Source organism: Pipra filicauda, unplaced genomic scaffold (assembly GCF_003945595.2).
Source record: "Pipra filicauda isolate LSUMZ 115617 unplaced genomic scaffold, ASM394559v2 scaffold318_size846807_pilon, whole genome shotgun sequence".
NCBI lineage: Eukaryota > Metazoa > Chordata > Aves > Passeriformes > Pipridae > Pipra > Pipra filicauda.
This window is the reverse complement of record NW_024104441.1, coordinates 243,389-264,363: the sequence shown is the minus strand read 5'-3', so window position 1 is coordinate 264,363 and position 20,975 is coordinate 243,389. Positions and strand designations below refer to the sequence as shown.

At 58.6% G+C, this 20,975-nt stretch overlaps 3 protein-coding genes across 7 annotated transcripts; 2 read left to right on the top strand and 1 right to left on the bottom strand.

The window, feature by feature from the left end:
- Positions 1 to 494: 494 nt before the first annotated feature.
- Positions 495 to 10,573, bottom strand: CCDC71 (coiled-coil domain containing 71). Of its 2 annotated transcripts, none has more exons than XM_027713918.2 (2): positions 10,533 to 10,573; positions 495 to 8,130 (listed from the first exon to the last, which is right to left on the bottom strand). In XM_027713918.2, exon 2 carries the CDS (start codon positions 8,067 to 8,069, stop codon positions 6,879 to 6,881), a length of 1,191 nt encoding a protein of 396 aa, XP_027569719.1. In that variant the 5' UTR covers positions 8,070 to 8,130; positions 10,533 to 10,573; the 3' UTR covers positions 495 to 6,878. The 2 variants fall into 2 exon arrangements, with proteins under 2 accessions (XP_027569719.1, XP_039239551.1); XM_039383617.1 differs by lacking the exon at positions 10,533 to 10,573 and having other exon boundaries at positions 495 to 1,664; positions 6,996 to 10,411.
- Positions 10,574 to 10,858: 285 nt separating this feature from the next.
- On the top strand, positions 10,859 to 14,752 carry LOC113984142. Its single transcript, XM_027713923.2, has 5 exons — positions 10,859 to 11,057; positions 11,139 to 11,524; positions 12,140 to 12,300; positions 12,716 to 12,848; positions 14,054 to 14,752. Exons 1-5 carry the CDS (start codon positions 10,901 to 10,903, stop codon positions 14,258 to 14,260), a joined length of 1,044 nt encoding a protein of 347 aa, XP_027569724.1. The 5' UTR covers positions 10,859 to 10,900; the 3' UTR covers positions 14,261 to 14,752.
- On the top strand, positions 14,495 to 19,594 carry KLHDC8B (kelch domain containing 8B). Of its 4 annotated transcripts, none has more exons than XM_027713897.2 (6): positions 14,495 to 15,279; positions 15,876 to 16,345; positions 17,176 to 17,340; positions 17,588 to 17,812; positions 18,059 to 18,160; positions 18,962 to 19,594. In XM_027713897.2, exons 1-6 carry the CDS (start codon positions 14,504 to 14,506, stop codon positions 19,156 to 19,158), a joined length of 1,935 nt encoding a protein of 644 aa, XP_027569698.2. In that variant the 5' UTR covers positions 14,495 to 14,503; the 3' UTR covers positions 19,159 to 19,594. The 4 variants fall into 4 exon arrangements, with proteins under 4 accessions (XP_027569698.2, XP_027569697.2, XP_027569701.1 ...); XM_027713896.2 differs by having other exon boundaries at positions 18,059 to 18,172; XM_027713900.2 differs by having other exon boundaries at positions 15,279 to 15,344; positions 18,059 to 18,172.
- The last annotated feature ends 1,381 nt before the right edge of the window (positions 19,595 to 20,975 follow it).

The window sequence follows — 20,975 nt, the reverse complement described above, 5'->3', positions numbered from 1 at the left end:
TGCGACACAAACCGGATCCAGATCGCAGGCCGGTGAACAATGGCATTTCTGTTGAATTAGCTGGCCAGAGGGTCCTGGTGCAGAGTGGGCAGATCCAGAGGGAAAACGCAGGATGGGCAGGCAGGCTGGGGCTGGCAGAGCACCTGCCAGTGCAGTGCCAACCTGGCATGTTTTCTAGGAACTAACCAGGAATGTGGATTTATCCCAGTTTACACCAGTTCAGCACCAGTGGCATTCATATGGAGCATCTCCCACCCCACCCGCCTGGAGTATTTCCCACCCCAAGCCAGGCAATCCTTAATGGAGCTTGAGTAATATCAAACCTCACTGGGGGAATTAGGGAGAAGAGCTGGGCGTGATCTGCAGCTGAGCGTGCCCCATGCAGCAGCCAGGCATACAGGAGACACCACTCCATGGAGCTGACATGGGGCCGGGAGCAGGAGCCCAGGGAGGAGGAGTCTGTCAGGGCCCAAAGAAAAGCCGGACACACTGGGTGGTTCTGAGCACCATTTTACTGAAGGGCTGGACACCTGCTAGGACTTCATAACAAAAAGTTCACTTCATTTAAGAAAAACAACAGTCTGTTTTTTGTCCCATTCCCTCTGAAGAGCAGAATACTACTAACGCTGTCTTTTCACTAAGCAATGCCATTCCAAAATATACAACACAGAGTGTGGAACAGCCCAGCCTCATATTAACATTAAATATTATTAGAACTTCGGAAACATTCTACACAAGCAAATGAAACAGTAAAAAGTTCACTCAAGAACAAGATGGTCAGTTGTAAAATCATCATACAAAGTTTGTTACTCGCCCTTCCACAGGCTGCAGTTGCTGCTCCTCAGCCATTGCTTGGGATCCCCAAACACCAGGGAATGCCGCCAGTCCCAGCCAGAGTGGGTCGGTCATGCTGCGGGCGTGGAGATGGCTCTCTTGGAGATAATGGTTGGCAGAGAGGAGCACGAGGGGCCAGGCAGTGCCCACCCAAAACCCCCGTGTCCCTCGGAGTGGCTGCCGTGCCTCTGCTTGGGAAACCCTACTCCTCAGGAGTGGGGCACTGGGAACCAGGAGGGACGGTGTCACACACCGTGCCTCCCCCGCCATGAATGCTGATGCTTTTTGTCCTGACCCAGGCCTGGGCAGTGCAGCGGAGCGGGGGCAGGAGGGGAGGTATTTCTGGGAGTAGCTTTGCAGCACCTTCTCTTTTAAAACAGCACCATGTGCCTGTGTCTGTGGGAATCACCAGACACTCACAGGGGCTGCCTGCAACCACAGGAACACAAGAACAGAAAGGGCTAATTAAGACAACAAGGAGAGAATCCCAGAGGATAATAAGGCCTTTAAGGGACTCCCTGGGGAAGGTATTTCAGATGCCACCCATGCGGGGCCAGATTGTGCAACCGATAAAGGATGGAAACCAAGGGTTAGGAGTGGCACCTGCTGCAAAAGGACGCCCCTCACCTGCAGCACCAGTGTAGTCTGTCAGCAGGGCAGGCTCTGTGGCCAGGCAGGGGTGGAGGGGAGGCAGTGGTGTGGACACTGCAGCTCTGGCTCCTCCATTTGCACATCTCCCGCAGCAGACACAGAGCTGCCTGTCCAGGCGTTGCCAGCGTCTTTAGCTTCCCCTAAGCTTCCCGCTTTTTCACCAGACCTCCTTGATGTTCCTAAGAAAAGGAAGAGGTCTGGCCTCAGCACCACAGCTTTGGAGGCAGCAGCTGGCCAAGCTGCAAGTTCCAGCAGTGTCACATCTATAGACAGGGTTCACTCGACACCAAGGGATGACCCAGTGATGAGGGCCGGCTCTCACGCCTTCTGGGAGAAGATCTCTGTGAGGCACCTGACACCTTCCTAACGGCACCCAGCTCCAGGCAGGAATAGGCTGCGAGGAGAGGGAAACCCCAGCATGGTGCTCTCTAGCACAGAGTCCCAAATATGAGGGCCCACGAGTAACCTGCCCTGCTGCCCTCCCCACAGGTGGTGCCAGCCCACCCAGCTGGCAAAGCCAAGGGCTGCAGCACTGTCAGGAAGGTGCCAGGTGTTCCAGAGCAGCTGTCCTCTCCTCAGGCCACCTCAGCTCCCAAAAGGCCATCCCCAGGAGTAAACAGGCCAGTGCCATTCTGAATTCTGAAAAAGAAACCACACAAACCAACCAGCCTGGCTGAGCAGCCGGTGCTCCACAACTCGGCACCTGCCAACCATGGCTAAAACTAGGATTCTCCAACCTAAACCTGCGCTCTTGCCTGAGAAGCTGCCCAACTCATGTCACGCTGCCTAGCTGGAACTGAGAGACAAACCCACTCTCTGTCCCCACTCATCCCTTGAGTCATGGCCAAAGGCCCAGCTCCCAGACAGGGCAGGGAATTTGGATCCAAGGGGGAAGAACAGCTGAAGTGGCTGCACCTCCCACATGCTGCCAAAGTTTGGCCACGAACACAGCACAAGTCACAACTAAAAGGGCACAACCCCTGTGCTCAAGCCCAAAACCCTCCAGTCCCTCCTGCCATAGCTACAGCTGAGGTGGAGAAGTGCTGCTGGTGTTTGAGGAGGGCCTGGAGGACAGGCAGCAAAACGAGGGCAGCTGTGGGGCAGGGCCATGGAGCCGCATGCACAGCATCACCCACTTGTGCCGTTCAGCTCCCAATTTCCCTGCAATGCTCTTAGCTGGCAGCTGGCTGAACTCCATGCAAGGAAGCACCAGGCAATGAGGGCTCTCAGCCCACTGCCCCCCAGCCCTGTTAGTGTGAGCTGGTCTGAGAAGTGCCAGTGAGGTGAGTGCTCCCAACGCTCCAGAGAGCACACCTCCTCCTCGTACTGCAATACCACTAGTGGACTGCCAAGCAGGAGTAACAAAATAATCCCTTCTTGTTTTGCAGAAAAGTGCTTAAGAAATTCTGTACAAGGATTGCTACAGCAGCTGGCTCAGGGGGGGATGCAAATAGTTTAGAAGCAGCAGCACCACACTACAGGGCTTGCAGGAAAGAGGCTAAGGAGAAACTTCTCCAACTAAAAGCAGTGGCAGATGGTGAAATCTGATCACAGTGGACATAAGCTTCAAAACATTTCTACCAATTAACATTGTGATTTCAACTGGTATCTGATGTCAGCTTCCCCTTCAGCTGCCTGCTGGACAAGCTGCTCTCCCCACAGACCTCGCTGACGGACATCTGAAGCATGCAGGAAGCTCAAGGGCCTTGCCTGGTGGAGGGGAAGCATAAACTGCTTCTTGGCAGCTGAATAAAAGGAGAAATGATTTCCAAAAAAATCAGTCGGAAGAACAGCCCTTTGACCGCTGGCCGAATCATTTCTAGAAGCGACAGTGGCACAAATCCATGCGTTAAAAGCATTCCTAAGAGAGTCTCCAAAGCTCTCGGCTGTCATGGTGCCCAGAACAACACAGGCCAGGTTAGGCACTTGGATTCAAAGTGACTAATACAGAAACAGGTCTGGACAAGGTGCATACCACACACTCAGCAGAGACCACAGCGCTCTGGGCAACACATTTCCATGAGCCTTGCCAGTTACTGCTGCCACAAAGTAACATGGGGCAGAAGGGACCTGTGGGGGGAGATCTCTGGTTAGATCAGGTCTTGGGCAGCCCTGGTTTGATCAAACCCTTCATCTTCCCTAAACACCAGACAGCAGTGTCCATGGCACAGCCCCTCTGCAGCCTCCTGCACATCAGTGTTGCAGGCCCAGGACACCAGGAGCATCCACACCAGGAGCATCCACACCTGGGCACGAGTCAAAGGACAGAGGAGCCAACCCCCACTAGGCTGAGGCACTCGCTCTGCCAGCACCAGCTGACAGGCAGCAGTCACTGGCATTGGCACTAGGGGCTGCAAAGCCCCCCTGTGAATAACAAGCTGCAATCCTCTCGGCTGAGTTCCTGAAACACCTACCAGGGGTAACAGGTGACATCAGGAGGGTAGAGGATGGAGCTCCAGCACTGCCCCATCGCTCAGGGCCCTGTGGTCTGTCAGAGATGCGTAAGAGAGCTGACAGAGACAGGACTGGTGATGGGCAGGTCTCTGAGCACAAAGCTATGGAGTGCTCACTTCCCTGGCAGGAGTCTCGGTGACACAGAGGTGTTTCCCAAAGCTTGCCTCTCCCTGTGGAGCAGATCACCTCTTGCTGGTGGCCTGGGAAGGATACAGGGCAAGCCGTCATTACTAAGTATGTGCAGCACTCAGCTCGACGCTGGGAAAGGCATGGCAGCACTAAGGCTGGATGCTCTGCTGGATGTGTCAAGCAGCAAGTACAAGCCAAGTCCTTGACTGGCAAAGACCCAAGCTGTGAAAGACAAGAGGTGATGGAGAAGAGTGGGGAGGCAGGCAGCAATGCAGCTGGGGGAAGACACAAAGTGAAGAGGAGGGATGTGGCCTGCTAAGTTGGCCTCAGGTGCTCAACTTCCTGCTCAGGCTAGAGGAAAAGCAACCTCGACCCAAATTCAGCCTTGTTGATGCACGTTGTTTTCCCCAGAGGAGGCCAAGCACTCAGCTGGGACGTCTGTGCCACAAGAGCAGGCTCCAGACACAGCTCTTGGTGCCCTTATAAGGGTCTGGGAACAGGGGAAGCTGCTGAGCAGCCTGACAGACAGCAATACTGCAGGCAGGAGTTCAGAGCCCTCCTCGGGAAACAGCCAAAAAGAGAAACGCCAGTGCAGGACTTCAAGACCTGGCATTTGAGAGCGTGGGAATGAGAAAGGTCTGAAGGAGTGGGAACAAAAGGGACAAAGCAATTTTTGGCCAGTTGACAGTGATGGAGGGTCCCTGCTCATCCAGCATCAGGTCAAGAGAGGGGACTCTCTGCCAGGACATTTCAAAACACAGAAGCAGAAAGAAGTATTTCCTCCTCCTCTGCTGACAAGCAGCGGCATTCACAGGTCAGTCTCAAACACTGCAAGTTATGATCTCTGACAGCAACTCAGAATCTAAGTGTGGGGTTCAGGACCTGCAATCATGCCCTGAATCATAAAATCACAGAATAGTCTGCATTGGAAAGACCATCTTGTTCCAACTGCCATGCCATGGGCAGAGACACTTTCTACTAGACCAGGTTGCTCAATGAAGAACCTCCACCCTGCTCTACCTGGGTGAGAGGGGAGAACACAGACGCACCTTGGAACACTCAAATTCCCTGCCCTACTACCCCATTATGAACCTTCTCTCTTCTCTCCATGCCATGGTCTTCCTCTCTGAGCTGGAGATCAGACATTGACCCCTTTTACAAACCACTGAAATCCAACCAGGTGCTCGTGGGGGCTTAAACATAAGGAGCTGGGGCTTCCCTGGGGAGCTCATCCCTTCAGCCAATGTCCACAGAGATTACTAGGTCAGACAACTAGTATTTTGAGCTGGTGAGAGAATGAGTGGATTACAGGCTCACTGCTGCAGAGATCTGAGCCAGGTCCATGCCCAGCTCAATGCTGCTTCCTTTCCCCAAGCCACCAGGTTGCCCCTCCTATGTGACAGCAGCAGCACCTACTGCTCCAACGAGGTGTTTCTCCTGGAGCTTGCAGATCCCTTCCTGTGAAGCCTGTGATCCCATCCGACAGCATGCCCCTGGTGCTGCAGCGGTTCCACAGTGCCTCCTGGGGACAGCAGAGCTTTCACACCTGACACACACCTCCTTGCAACATCCCTGACGGCACAGCAAAGCCGCTCCCATCACAACACAGTGCCCACCTCCCCTCCTACTGCTTCACCCTCACAAACCAAGAGAAAGCAACTCTCTATGTTTAAGAGCTGGCACGTGTCCTCTCACCTCTTTCGCTTTTCTGCTTTAACTCAGGCTCAGATATCCCACTGAGCTCTGAGACCGGCAGGATGTAGCGAATACATTCAAACACAGCCTGTGTCTTTATCATGATTTAACCCAGCCAAAACCAACAAGTCTTCACTACCGGCATCTAGAACCTGCTCCTGAAACACCCAGCAACAGCAATTCAGTTATGTGGTGGGCAGGACACTTTACACAACTCCAGCCCTTTGGCTTTAACAGTCACAGTCCATGTTTTACGGCTGTATCTGGGATACAGGAGAGTGGGGCAATGCTGGGTGCTGAGGAGGAATCGCTCTTTGGAGGCAAATCCCTACCATGAGTTCAGAACTTCTGCTACCAACAAAGGGAGGAGGCACCTTCAGACGTCAGGCCCCGTGACACTCCCCCACTGCTATGCAGAGGTAATACCGAAAATAGGATTAAACCTACCAGCTGGTAATTCTCCAAATTGCTTGGCATTCTGGAGACAAACGAGTGGCTATAACGTTGCTGCCTCTGAGCTGCTCGAGGGAGCCCAGGACAGACTGTCACAACACTGAACCACAAAGGAATCCTGGCACCTTTCAACAAAAGCCTGGCTGAAGGGGAGGGGGAACAAAAGCTATTGAATCCTATCCCAGAGGGATGGAGGAAGTGCATCTTCCCACAGTTCCTGGGCCATATGCACATATATGGATATATAGATATATAGATAATAAAGTTATAAAATTTGATCAAAATAAAACCAGTAAATGTACAGCTTGAAAAAGAGCAATATCACAGTGCATCGATGTCATGAGAAAGTCCCATGTTCTCCCCTGCACGAGAGCTCAGCCTGCCACGTCCAGGGAAGCTCAGCAGGAAGTGAGCTCTCCGGCCTGCCTGGCTCGCCGCTGGCCGGAGTCACCATCCCGTGTTCCCAAACAGGGGTTTGGACTTCTGCAGCCAGTCCTGCACAGCAGTGGCAGACAGGCAGAACAGCACGGGAGCAGCTGCTCTGCCTGCAGGTTAGTCGGCATGTCAGCACCAGAGACACAGAGCTGCTCCCAAACTTCTCCGCGCTCTGGTGCCAGGCTCCTATTTACTTACTTACAAAAAAAAAGTGACAGTGAAGAAACTCAGGGGACACTGTGAGAGTGGGACAAGGGCTGAATTCGAATCACGGGGGACAGGTTGACCCTAAGAATCTTCTGTGCTCTCCTCCTCACTTCATCATCAGAGGAAGAGTTGCCCACCTTGATGGTCCGGAATTTCAGTAGGTTCAAAGTGCTCTGAGCCTGTCTAGTTTTCTTTTGGACAGGAATGGTATTTGCTTTTTTCCTCTGCGGTGCTTCTCTTGCCTCTGTGGCTCTTCTCTTCTTCTGCCCAGCGCTCTCCCGGTAACTGCTGCTGTCCTTCCACTCTGTTTTTCCTACCAGAGCTTCCTTATCTTTGATTTTCAGGGTCTTGGGCTGCGGTGCTGTGGTGGAGCCCTGGGATGAGCTGCCTGTGACCCTCCCGTTGAGAATTCCCGAGGCCTTGCAGGCGTTGCTCTCCTGCAGCACTCCACCCTTTGGTCCCTTCAGGAGGTTTAAAGCGTGGGTGGCAGAATCTGGTGCTTTCTTCACCAAATGCTTGTACCCCTTGCTTTCAGTTATTTTAGTGCTCTTGCCTGAAGGAAACTGCCTTGGTGGACTGGAATTCTTGAGAAGTTTAAGGTCTGAGGGCGAGATCCCAAGCCGCCCTCGCGTGTATTTGGACTCCAAACAGGACGTCGTGGTTTTCAGTGGCACCAGGGCTTCCAGAACCACAGACAGTCTCACGGCTGGATACACGTCGGGATACATGTTTGTAGGGAAGCCCACTGCCGCTGCCTTGGATGTGCCAGACCCTGTCTGCTTCAAAGAGTTCAACAGGAGATTCCTGGAATCCCCTTTGGAGACAGGCTGAGCGGAGACTTTCAGAGAGCTCACGGGAATGCTGGTGGGTGAAGCAGACACCTTTGCCATGGCTGTGGTGTTCCGGGCCGGACTCTGCGCGGACTTGGTGCTGACACAGCTGTGTGGGCTGCTCTCCTTCGTCTGACTTGGGGTGTCTGCCGTGCACGAGCTGTACCCGTACACATCCTTACTCCTCAGGATCGTGGGCTGGTAGCCCTCCTCCTTCAGGCCCTGGATGAAGGCCACCAGCTGTGTCTCTGTGTCCGAGAGGTCCTTGGACATAGGGTTGAAGACTCGGAGGGCCTCCTCCAGCACTTTTTGTCCGGCAGAGGAAATTCTCGACCAGGAATGGACAGCTTTTTCTTCCTCATTGTTCACTGCAATATTCATGGCATTAGGCAAACAGGTGCTTCAAAAAGGTCCAAATTACTGGAAAAACAACCCTCGACACCTCAAAAGGAGAAAGAAGATAGTTAGCTTAAAGCAACTGAAATTATCCCATGTTTCTAAGCAGGGATCTGAAACCATTAAGCCCAGGCGTGGCTGATCACAAACACCGGGTCATATTCTGGGCATAACCCAAGACAGAAGCATCATCAAGAAAATCCTGTCACTGATTTATCTCTGAAGTAAAATTAAAACATCTCTCATAGAAATCTCCAGCCTAAATAAAGATTTCAGGAAATCCCATCCAATCCATCCCAAGATGAAGGATTTCAACGATTAACTCAGCAAAATCTGCAGCTTGTTTCCAGTTTGAGTTTGACCCACCCCAGCTTTGGGTGACCAGATCACATTTTCCCTGGGTAAAGTAGTCCCTCATGGAACCCTCTCCCTGCACACACACCGAGAGCAGCACCACTGACCCATCTCAACACTAAGAAACCTGAGCACCTCAACTCCATCCCAGCGTCAACTCCAATTTCTCAGCTTCTTAATTGATGCTGCTCAAAAAATTGATTCTGAGTCCCTGCCAAAGCTGCAGCTTCCTCCTGGAGACCTGGCAGCAGGGCTGGAGGCTGTTCCAGTTGTGCTTCATCGATGCTGAATGCCGTGGCAAGGCAGCACCGCTCCTTGCTGTTCCCTTGTTTGAACAACGGTCCGCGACTTGCTGTCACAGCAAACTGGTGTTGATCCAAGGGCACTCGCTGCCAAGTGAGGAGGAAGCAGGAAATTCAAGCAGGGCGGTATGAAGGAAACACACATCACCAGGGCCAAGTGCACAATGGCCTGAGGGACAACACTGGGATCACGCTTAGGGCACTGCGCAGCTGCCTGCCCAGCACAAAAGCACCAATTATGGCTTTAAATAAAACATAGGCACTGAAGGGCAGTCCAGGCAGGACTTTGGGATGCACCCAAGAGAACTCTGGTGGCCTCACGGCTCTGCAGCTGGACGCTGTGCAGATGAGGCATAAAACCTTTAGCTCCATTGACAGCTCTCAAAATAACAACAAGGATCCAGTTAAAAACTCTTTTCAGAGAAATGCAGGAGGTGTCAGAAACACTCTTGGGAGAGGGCAGTGCATAGGGAAGGAAGCTGTGATGGAGAAGTTAGTGCAGACAGAGCAAGGAACTACTCGTGTCCCACGCTCCCCCCAGCACTCCGGTCTCCCCACGGCCCCGGAGCAGAGCCCGTGCTGCCGCCAGCTGCACAAGCAGGGGAGAAACAGGAGCCAAGAGCAGCCGCAGAAGGGGAAGCACAGGTCAGTGGGGGAGTAAGAACCTCCACATGACAGACTAATCTCAGTCAAGTGCTCTGCAGACGTCACGGCAGAAGAGGGATTTGGAGGAGGATAATGCAGTCGGTTCTGCGGCAGGCGGGGGATCTCCCACGGAGGAAGGGAGGCAGGCAGGGAAGGGATCCCACACAGGCAGGCGGGAAGGGATCCCACAGAGGCCCAGCCAGCATCATCACCACCTTCCAAAGGACCAAGCCAAGCCAGCAAGGATGTCACGTTAATCCTGATCTGGCAGGGAGGGACAGACCAAGGGAGAAGTGCAATAGCATGTTCTCAACAGGCTGCAAAACAGATCATTTTGGGGCTGCAGCAAGCCCAGGAACAGCTGGGACACCTGAAGGGGTATTCTGGCTGTGACACCTCACGGTGACAGGACTTCCCAACATCCCTCGGCTGGGTCCGGTTTGGTGCAGTGCCGGCTGTGCTGGAGGAAAGCCGGGCACGAGCAGGCACACCCCGGACACGCTGTTCCCTCAAGTAGGACACCACTTGGGGGGCCGGGGGGCCACAGAAACAGCGCTGCCGGCACAGTGCACGCAAAGCGCTGGCAGGGCCCTCCCGCACAGAGGGTTCAGAGGCCCGGCTGCCCGGGCACGGCGCTGGAGAAGGGCTCTGCTGTGCTTCTCCAGGGACACCGGAGGAAAACGCCGGCTACCAGCAGGGCCGAGACGCGGGGCTGGGGCTGCATGTGGAGCTGGAAGCCGGTGCGCAGTCCCAAGGAGCGCTCGGCGGGGCCGCCGGACCCCCGCTCAGCCTCTCCTACTGGCCCGCCCCTCGGCGGAGGCGATGCCTCTGCCCGAGCGCCCGTCCCTCGCTTCCCCTGCACCCTCCCCACGGCTCGGCCCGCCGGCCGGAGGGACCCCGGGGCGGGCAGCCCGCGCGGGCCGGCCCCTCCCTGCGGGGCTGCGAGAGGTGATTGGTGCAGACAGCGGGTGCGGCCCCCGCGCTCGGCCCGCGCCGGCTCCCGGGACCGGGGGGGCGGGGGCCGGGGGCGGGGCCCTCAGCGCCGCGGCTCCGCCTCCAGCGCCCGGGGGGCAGCGCCGGCGGGCGGCTCGGCAGCGCCCTCGCCCGGGAGCCGGCGCGGGGCCCGGGCCCGCCGGCCCCAACCTACCGGCCGCCGCCAGACCCGCGCCCGCCGCTGCGCCGCGCCCGCCGCTCCAACATGGCCGCCCGCGGGGCGCCGGAAGCGCCTCCGGCTTCCGCTTCCGGCCGCTTTCCGTGTGGCCGGGACCACGCCCGCAAAATCGCGGCGCGCGCTCGGCCCCGCCCCCGCGGTGTCCACGGCAACGGCGGGGCCGGGCCGGCAGGGGGCGCCCCGGCGGAAGCACCGCCTTCACCAGGTAACGGGGCCGGACCGGGCCCGGGCCGTGAGCGGCGGGGCCGGGGCTGGGACCGGGACCGGGGCCGGGATCGGGGCCGGGATCGAGACCGGGACCAGGACTGGGCCGTGAGCGGCGGGGCCGGGACAGGGGCCGGGCCATGAGCGGCGGAGCCGCGCAGCGGCGGCGGCGCCTGGTGCTGCACGTGGACCTCAACAACACCGTGGTGGTGGCGGACACGGTGACCGGGCAGGGCCCGCGCGCGGCGCTCAACACCTTTCTCAGCACCGTCACCTGGGGCCGCGCCGGGGCCGCCGGTGAGCGCCGGGGCTGTGGGAGCGGGGGGAGCCGGTGTGGCGGCGGCGGCGGGCTCTGAACGCGCTCCTCTCTTCTTGCAGGCAAGTGGGAGTGGCTGAGCGACCGTCCGTCCCTGTGCCCGCCGTGCCCCGGCGCCCTCAGCTACTGCAGCGCCCGCGGCCGGGACCCCTCCTTCACCGAGGCCGGGCCGGGTCGCCGCTTCCGCAGCCTCCACGCCCGCCACCTGCAGCTACTGGAGTGGCCGGGCCGGCCGCACGACGCCTTGTCCGTGCCAGGAGAGCCCGGCGAGCGCTACCACCTGATCCTGCCCTCCTTCTTCCGGCTCCTGGACACGCTGCACCGGAATGGCCGGGCCTTCGCCGTGGTTTTCAGGACCTTCGGCACCGACCTGCCCCGTGCCCTGCAGGCTGTCAGCAGTGCCCTGGACGGGCAGCACCCCCAGTTCCCCACCTTGCGGGACGTGGCGGTGAGTGGTGCCCCGAGGGTCGGGTGGGATGGGGAGGGGCAGCCGGGTGGTCCCACGGAGCCCCCCCGTGCCAAGCTGCTCTCCAGCCACTTGGCCAGACTGCTTTAAAAGCACCGGTTTCTTGGGATGAGGCTGTCAGCTGTGGGGGAGCACGTGTCTGTGCAAATCCTGTGTGGGAATGGTCTCCTCTTGGGGTATCCCGGGTTGGACAGAGCATCCCTTCTCCTGGGAGGTGGCTGCTGCAGCAGTGCAGGGCTCCCTGGCTCAGAGCTGATTGCAGCTGTGCTCTCTGCCCTCCCCCTGGAAGCACACTGGGCAGGAGCACTGGGAATGATCTTCAGGAGATGTTTCACTTATTTCTTGGAGCATTTATGGGGAGCAGAGAATGAAACGGGGGCAGTGTGCAGCTAGGAGGTCATTCTTTTCCGTCCCTGGGAAGGGGATGACTTTTGGCTGGGGGTGGTTCCACACCTCCCCTTGTCTTCTCCCCGGCACTGTCCTCCCACACTGCGGTGGTGGGGAGTCTCCACCCTGCTTCTTGGTGTCTCTACCAGTGCATGAAACAACCTGTCTGCTTTGGAAACCTTTCCTCCCTTGCTTTCTGTGGTCCTGCAGCTCCCTGTGGACCTCACCCCTGGCCAGATCCGCTGCAGCAAGCGGGAGGTGGTGCTGACACGGGGCGCGGAGCGGCTGGCCACCCGGGAAGATGGAAGAAAGCTTTACAACTATTTCAGCTCCTTTGAGGGAATCGGAGGCTTCCAAGACCACTTTGACTGGTGAGAAACAGGGCACTGAGGAAGTGGATTGGGCGTTATATTGTCTCCTGTGATTCTCTGATCTTCTGAGATAGCTCCTAGTTTTGAAGTCTTTTTGGTTTTGGGGCCCCTGTCACTTATGCACTCCCTGTTTTTCCTGTGTGTAGCCTGATGGGGCTGTCATACCTTTTCTCAGGTCTCCATCCCCTGGTATACTCCATGCTTTTCTCCAAACAACCCCTGATTTGTCAGCTTGGTGCAAAATGCCTTTCCCAGGAGGCCACAGCAGGCAGCAGGATGGGACATTCTCCATCCCACTTCCCTGGCTCAGAGGCTGCCCTGAGCCTGCAGTACAGCCTGCAGTACAGCCTGCCTTTGCCTGGGAGCTGTCACCCTCTCACTCCCTGACTGCTTCTTCTCCTGATAACTGTTTCAGGTGGGCCAGAAATAATTTCTGTTCCCGCGGTGGGAAGCCCCTGTGGATAGACCCCCACGATCCTGATGTTCACCACATCTTCATCGATGACAATATCCGGCTGGATGACGCGGACACCATTGTCCACCCACAGGTAAGTGGCTGAAGGCCACACTGGGGGTGACCCTGGTGAGGTCAGGCATGTTTTGTGTCCTTTGCATGAGCCTGCAAAGGGGGATTGAGGTATAGCCCTGATGTCACTGCACCCTGTGGCACCAGCATGGCAGTGGCCTCAACTCCTGCCCATTTCCATCTGTAAGGAGACAGTGCTGGGGGGAAACCTGCAGCAGCCAGTGAATGGTCAGCAGTGTTTGCCAGGCAGCCAGGGAGTTACGAGGCATGACATGCCTTGTGGACATTCCCTTCCATACAAGCTCTCCCAGGTTGTAGTTTTGTAGCTGGTGGCAGTTGTCACTGCCTGGACAGACCTGTCAGGAATAGGGTTTGGTCTGTGCTGTGCCTGGTTCAAGGGAGGTATTGCAACAGCCCCTGTGTGCAGCAGCTGCTGCCTGGATGTCTGCAGCAGATAGAGAATGGCTCACACAGCTCCACTTGCTGCATTTCAGCCTCAGGCTGTTTCCCTGATCAAGGAGTTCCTCCTTTTGCCATCAGTAGCTGGTATGGCTGGTCGGTTGTGCTGCTCAGCTTGTCTCAAGAGCAACCCTGCAGCCCAGCCCCAGGGCTGCTCCCATGCCAGATCACATGGGTAGGATCCAGTTATGGTGGCAGCAGGCCTCGTGGGAGTCTGGGCAGCAACCGAGCATCTTCCCAGCAGGGCTCATCCTCACTGCTGGGACCTTGTTGTCCTGCAGCCGGGATCTGTAGGTTGGATGCCATCTTCCCCTCCTCTTCCATCACCAGCTCTGCAATGCTGTCCCCATGTCAGTGATGGTGACAGAGCAGCACTGGAAGTGAAACAGATTACCAGGTGGCCTTAGGCAGAGCCATGGTGAAGATCAGAAGGTGAAGTCCCTGTTCCCTCCTGTGGCACCCAAAGGAGAGCTGTTGGCAGAGGTTTTCCTGGGGTTGGCTGCTCCACAGAGCTGTTTTCTTCCTACTGCGTGGTGTGTTCCTTTAGGGGAGCACCAGCAGCATATGTGACAAGCTGTTTTGGAACCAAAAGCATTTTCTATGAGGGAGGGGAAATCTGGAGAAAGTTCACCTTGTGCTGCTGGAGTGGAGATGGGATCCCCCTACCCTCTGACCCTGACCCATGACCAGCATGGAGGTGCCTGGCCAGGGGAGGACAGGGGCACCACAGGGCACATGTGCTTCTGCCAGGCCCTGCTCTCCCCGCAGGTGTTCTCGGAGCAGGGCAGCAGCAGCCCCAGGAGTGCACCCACCTCAGAGCTGTATGACGTGTGCCTGGTGCAGACAGACCTGCTGGAGGCCATTGCTGATGAGGACTATTTCCTGCGCTGCGTGAGGAGGTGCGAGGAGAACTATGACCGCTACCTGGCCTGCATGAAGAAGGACACTCCAAGCCGTCAGTGGGATGGACAGTGATACCACCTCGTGGGGCCAAGGGGCTCCAGAATGGGACACCCCCCACCTTCTACTACGCACAGGCAAAGTCCTGGGCTGGGCTCCTGCTTCAAGCTGTTCCCTCTCCAATGTGCAGTGTGGGCGTTCAGTCCTACCAGGAGCCTCCATGCCCAAACACAAGTGTCCCGGGAGCTTGTGTGATGGGATTCCTGGAGGAAATGGTTTTCCATTCCTTGGCAGCGGTGCCCAAGGTGCCCTTCCTGCATGAGGGCTGGGGCTCACCGTGCCCCTCTGCTCGCCAGGCAGGTCCCTTCCATCCCTTGCACCATGGCTGTGATGCAGCCTCGCAGTTCACACCTCCCTTCCCACTCCTGTGGCGGTGACTGGTGTGGAGCAGGTGCCGGCGTGAGCACAGTGTTATTGGCAGCACCCACGGGTGCCATTTCTGGTGTGATGTTCTCGGCGGATGCCCTGTCACTTCTGCCTGTTTTTAAAGCAAACCTTTTTAGCTCATTTCTGTGTGAGTTTCCTGCCTGCCCTTGCCTCTGCCTGTGCTGGTGGGTGGGAAGTGCCTTTCCTGGCATGTTCATTTGCCTGGCTCAGCCAAGTGGGGACAAAAGTGGCGGTGGAGGGTTTAAGACCCGTGTGCATCTTCCTGACGCTGCTGAGAGACTGTGGCAAGGGTGTGCTCAGAGTGGGGCTGAGCTCATACTCTGTCCCTGCAGCCCTGCAGCAGTGACGGGCCGGGGGGTGCTCTCCTGGGCAGGACGGTGGGTTCTCAGCTCTGTGAGCCCGGCGCTGTGTAGCTCCAGCACCGGCAGCGGGATCTCTCCAGCTCCTCTCCCTGCGGCGGCTCCGTCCCGACGAGGTGAACGCGACAGGGGCACGGCGGACTGGTGGCAGCGGGAGGACCGGGCGGAGGGGAGCGGAGCCCGGAGGGGGAGCCAAGGCGGGCGCGGCGCCGCCCCCACCGGCAGCGGGCGGGCCCGGAGCGGGCGGTGGCGCGGAGCGGCGGGGAGAGCGGCAGAGCGGGCGGAGAGGTGAGCCTGGTCCCAGTCCCTGTCCGTACCCCTGTCCCAGCGACGGGGCGGCGCAGGCAGTCCCGGTACGGCGGAGCGGTCGTCCAGGGGTGCAGGCGAGAGCCTGGGGAGGGCCGGGGATGCGGGCAGCGCAGCGGGAACCGGGGAAGCGCCGGGGGTGCGGGCGGTGCATCGGGAGCCCGGGGAGCGCCGGTGGGTGCGGGCTGCGGGCAGTGCCCCAGAGCCCCGTGGGTTGTGGGATGCAGGCGGGAATCCGGACAGCGTGCGGGCGGTACGCCGGGAGTAAGAGCATCGCGGAGTCTGGACTGTGCACTGGGAGCCTCGGAAGGTGCGGGCAGAGAGAGACGGGCGCGGAAGTCCCGGTGGGTACAGGCTGTGTACCGGCGGCCCAGGGGAGTGGGAGCCCGGAGTGTGGGAACTTCGGGGAGCAGGAGTACCAGTGGGTGCGAGCAGAGAACCCCAGGGAGTGGGAGCCCAGAGGGGGCGGGCGGGGAGCCCCGGGGAGCGGGGTCTTTCGCAGCGCCGAGGGGAGCTGGCTCGCTGGGGCTGGGGGAGCGGTGCATGCCTGGGCGCTGACTCGGATGCTCTCCCCGCAGGAGGCGGTGGGCAGAGCCGGGCCAGTGCCGAGTCAGGCCGGATGGGCGACACAGCGAGATCAGGACCCGGGGACCCCCGGGGCGGCTGACCAGGCCCATGGCGGCGGGCGCGGGCGCCTTCGCGTGGGTCACCTTCCCCTCCATGCCCACGCGGCGCGTGTACTGCAGCGCCGCGCACCGCGACGGGCAGCTCTTCGTGCTGGGCGGCTGCGGGGGCGGTGGGCGAGCCCTGGGAACGGCCGAGGTGCTCGACCTCCCGGCCCAGCGCTGGACCACGCTCCCACCCCTGCCCACGCCGCGGGCTGGCGCTGCTGCCCTCGCCCTGGGCAAGCAGATCTTGGTGGTGGGTGGCGTGGATGCGACGCAGAGCCCTCTCGCCTCCGTTGAGGTCTACCACGTGGATGAGGGCAAGTGGGAGAAGAAGGCGGCACTGGCTCAGCCCTCCATGGGCATCTCAGCTGTGCAGAGAGGTGAGGGATGGGGAGGGTGCCTGGCTGCAATCTGGAGAAGTGGAGATACAGGAGTCAGGGATGCTCAGGTGGGATTTGAATCCCTATGCTGTTTGGGATGCTGCATAAGGCTTTCACCCAGCAGCCAAACTTGCCACTTAATAGTAGGATCATGCTCCTGCCCCAAAAGACAGCCCACTTGCAGCCCAGAAATGAGCAATACAGACCCCCTCCAGGTATGGTTGCCTTCCCCAGCTGCCCTGGCTGTGGGCCATGCTGGGTGGCTGAGCACTCTGCTTGAGCACTTGGTGTGCTGTGCATCAAACATATTGTGACTCCTGCCTAAAGTTTCCTGAGCAGCCTTGGAGCCTTGGCACAGTTTGGCATGCTAGGAGCCAGGTATGTGGTGCCCAAGTCTGCTTCCTGACCAGGGATGCTGTGGCATGGCCCAGGTCGCAGTGGGCTGAGCAGGGCAGAGGGGATGGCAGGACAGTGGTGGGAGCGGGCAGGGGTGCCGGCCACGCTGGGAGCAGGAGCAGGATTTGGCAGAATGACTGTGTTGCCATGGTGTCTCCAGGGAGATGGTACTGCTGAGAATAATTAGAGAGGATGGCCTTGTGCTCTTCTCTGTGTCTGATGGATGGCACAGAGAGGGGGACAAGAGGGTCCCATCAGGATCAGGGCATTGCCAGGCTCAGGCCTGGCTACACCATCCCCTAGCCACCCTGGAACAATGTGTGCCCGTGGGACTCCGCACTGCCTGTGCTACCAGCCCTGGAGGGCACAGGGGCACTCCCAGCCCCATGGTGCTGCCCACAGATCTCCCTGCCTCAACACTGCCTCTTTTGCAGACGGGGCTGTTTACGCACTGGGGGGAATGGGTGCGGACACCTCTCCCCAGGCATTGGTCCGTGTCTATGAGCCGGCGAAAGACCACTGGCAGCCCCTGCCCTCCATGCCCACCCCGTGCTATGGGGCCTCCGCCTTCCTGCAGGGCAACAAGATCTTCGTCCTGGGTAGGTGCTGCTGGGGCAAGCTGAGCATCCCCTGTGTACCTCCACTGCCTCTGGGTCACGGAGTGACCTAGTGCACCCCAGGGCAGCTCCATGCTGCCCAGCACTGCAGTCAGGGGGGCCCCTCTGGCTTGCTGAGCCCACGCTGGGCTGCCCAGCACTGCAGTCAGTGGGGCCCCTCAGGCTTGCTGAGCACAGTGATGGTGCCAGCTCAGGGCACCAGCAGCCACAGCATCTCCTCTGTGCACAGGGGGCCGGCAGGGCAAGCTGCCCGTCACAGCCTTCGAGGCCTTTGATCTGGAGACAAGGAGCTGGACACGCTATCCCAGCGTGCCCAGCCGCCGCGCCTTCGCCGCCTGCGCCATGGCCGACGGCGTCGTCTTCAGCCTGGGGGGGCTGCAGCAGCCAGGGCCACACAACTTCTATTCCCGTCCCCACTTCGTCAACACCGTGGAGATGTTCGATCCCGCCCAAGGTGAGCTCCATGTCCCTGAGTGGAGTGGAAGCATCACCTACGTGTCCAGGATGACTCCTTGGATTGGTGAGGGGTGTCTGCACCTGAGGGACATGATTATGCAGGCTCTGAACATCAGCCCCTTACACCCATGTGAATCCTGCCCTGTGCTCCCTGGTCCCAGGGAGTGATTAACCTGGGGCTGTCGTGGCATCAGTGTGTGGAGAGGAGCCCCAGTGTGTGATGCTCATTCCCTCTCACCCCCAGGTGCATGGAGAAAGCCAAACCGCACCATCCGCATGAGGGAGAAGAGAGCCGACTTCGTGGCCAGCTGCCTAGGAGGAAGAGTGGTGGCCGTGGGTGGCCTCGGTAATGCTGGGGGTAGGCGTGTGGCCATGTTCCCATCCCCATCATCTGTGGCATATCAGTGACCTGCATGACAGTGGAGAGGTTGGCTGTGAAAAGCCACGGAGGTACTGCAACACTGTCTGCATCTGCATCCCTTTTGTGCCCTTCAAGTTCTGAGAAGACCCTACTGCCCTGTCCCAAAGGCTGCCCCACTGAGCCCCTTGCTCCTTTCACCTCCAAACTAGGCTTTTTCCAGCTCATGTGCAGTGTACCGGGCTCACAGCCCACAGTGGCTCAGCCCCACTGTGCAGGGCTGCAGCACTGCATCCCTCTCCCAAGAGAGTTGGGGAAAGGTTAGTGCTGTCACTCAGCAGCAGGGATGCAGCAGGAAGGGCTGTCTGGGGAGCCTGGTGCCAGCCATAACACCCCCAGCCCTGCAGTGAGGGCTGCCAGACCCCTCAGGCTCACCCAGGGTGAGCTGGGCAGGAGGAGGTGATGGGGAAGGCAATTGGTGCTGGCTGAATCCCTGCGGTGTGGCATTGTTCCTGAACCCTGCCGCTGCTGGAGCTGCCCTTCCTTATCCCTGCGGAGTGCCGGCACAGGGTGGGCAGAGCCAGCAATGCGGCATTAATGCCAGCAGCCCTCCCTGTGGGGATTTGGCTAATCCTCTTGTTCCCCCACTAATTGCCTCTGGGATCTCAGAGCCCCCGCAGCCCAAGGCTCCTGTTGGGATATTAGAGGCATGCAGAGGGGGAAAGGCAGACACTAGGGGGTGTGTGGGGGGAGATGCAGGGGGTTCTGATGCCATTCTATCTCCCACAGGGAACCAGTCCTACCCACTGGACTCAGTGGAAGGGTTCAGCCCCTCACAGAAAAAGTGGGAACCACTTCCCCCCATGCCCACGGGCCGCTGCTCCTGCTCCAGCTGCCCAGCACCTGGCCTGCTCTTCCTCATCGGTGGAGTGGCCCAGGGCCCCAGCAGTGCTGTCGAGGCTCTGTGCCTGCGTGAGGCGCCCTGAGTGGGGCCCTGGGAGCCAGCCCCAGCCAAGCACCAAGTGCCTGAAGACGGGGACAGGGTGTGTGAGCACCCATGCCTGCGAGTGACCTGGCTCCAGGGAACTGCAGTCCCATGACATTGGACATGAGAGCAACTGCAGTTTTGGAAATCCCTCTTGGCTCCTGTAGTGCTGTGGTGATGGAACCCAGGGCAAACTCCTGCCTGGTGGGACGGCCATGACCAGCAGTGTGGAGGGAACGGCGGTGGCGGGACTGTCGCTGGCCTCACTGCCCTGTCCGGCCCCGGCCGTGCCGCGGCGTGTCCGTACCGTGTGTGTAGCAGTGAGTGCTGTGTCGTCGTAGACCCAGTCAATGTCTCATGTAGCACAGAGGTGCCCTGTAGCTCAGTGCCTGGGAGGTGACGTAGCACCTTGAATAAATGAAACACGTGGAATTTTACCCCACAGGAGTCGTGTTGTCCGTGGTTATCCTACTCCAAGCAGAGACATGCTGCAGCCTGTCAGGAAAACCCCTCCCAAGGGAGAGCCCAGTGAGCCTTTCCCTGGCAGGACCTGTGCTGTGGGGTGGGGATGGCTCTTGTTCTTCTCCCCACTGCCAGGGTGAGCAGAGCAATGTGATGTTAGGATCTGGCCCCCTTTTGGAGAGGGGGAGCTGGGCAGTGGCTGTCCTGCATTGGCACAGCCTTGCTCCTGCTTGGCCTCTCCTGTGGTGGAAGGGGCTGCAGGGGATGAAGGCAGCAGCAGGAGAGGGGCTTTGCTGGAGAGAGCTGAGGTGTGAGCGAGGCAGGAAATGGAGATGGCTGCCAGGATCCTGAGAAATAAGATGAGATGCCTAGTGTCAGCTTCTGGGCCCCATCCAGCACCACGGCCCAATCTCAAAGGATGGACTGCGGCTGGTGTGTGGGAGAGTTGGATCCAGCTGTGGCCAGCTCCCCTATGCAGGGACACCACAATCCTGCTTACAGGCAATTGGGAAGTGAAGGTGGTGTCTGTGGGTGATATTTAGGGGTGTACCCTAAACACAGTGAGACCAGTGGGGGGTGACCCCCAATTACCCAGTGCTGTGGGCTCACATGAGCCTTGCTGGTCTTGGCTCCGTCCAGAGTCCTGCACCCAGAGCAGAGAGAAGCAGTAGTGGATGCAGGTGAGGGATTCGATCTTTAACTGGTACGACATTAGAAAGATCTCACAAGTCCGGGTAAATATCAAGCACAGATGCCTGACCTTTCAGAGGAGACAGCTGGCATGATCCTTGTTGGGCAGCAGGGCCGTAGAGACAGAAGGCTGAATCCCGTCGGAGTGCAGCAGCATCCGGCACACTGCTGGGGCAGGCTGAGCCGTCTGCCGCGGGCGTCACAGCGTGGGGAAAGTTGGAAATGATTCAGAAAAGAGCATTCACAAGATGTTTTCAGTGCCACTGCCCCATTGCTTCTGCTGCCCACCTGGCAGAGTAACCACAGGGTCCATCCTGATGTGCTGCGTGGCTGTTTGCGTGTGATTTGGGAGAAACAACCTGGGATACCTGGGCTGGTGGTACCTCAGCTAGAGGCATCCCTGCATCTGCCTTGGGTTGCCATAGAAACCACTACTGTGCCAGAGCCAGCATCAACAGTGAGCCCCAAATTAAAGACTGAGCTGTACCTCAGCATCCAGGAGGATGCTCTGGCAGCGAGGGGAGAAGGTCAGCAGCTCATGTTATGAGGGGAGGCTGGACAGAGGGACCCCCTCTCTGAACACAATGTGCTCCAACCTTCTACGAATATTTCACAGCACTCCCTGACCTGTGCTCAGCCCCATTGGGCTGGTCCTTCTCAGGGTCC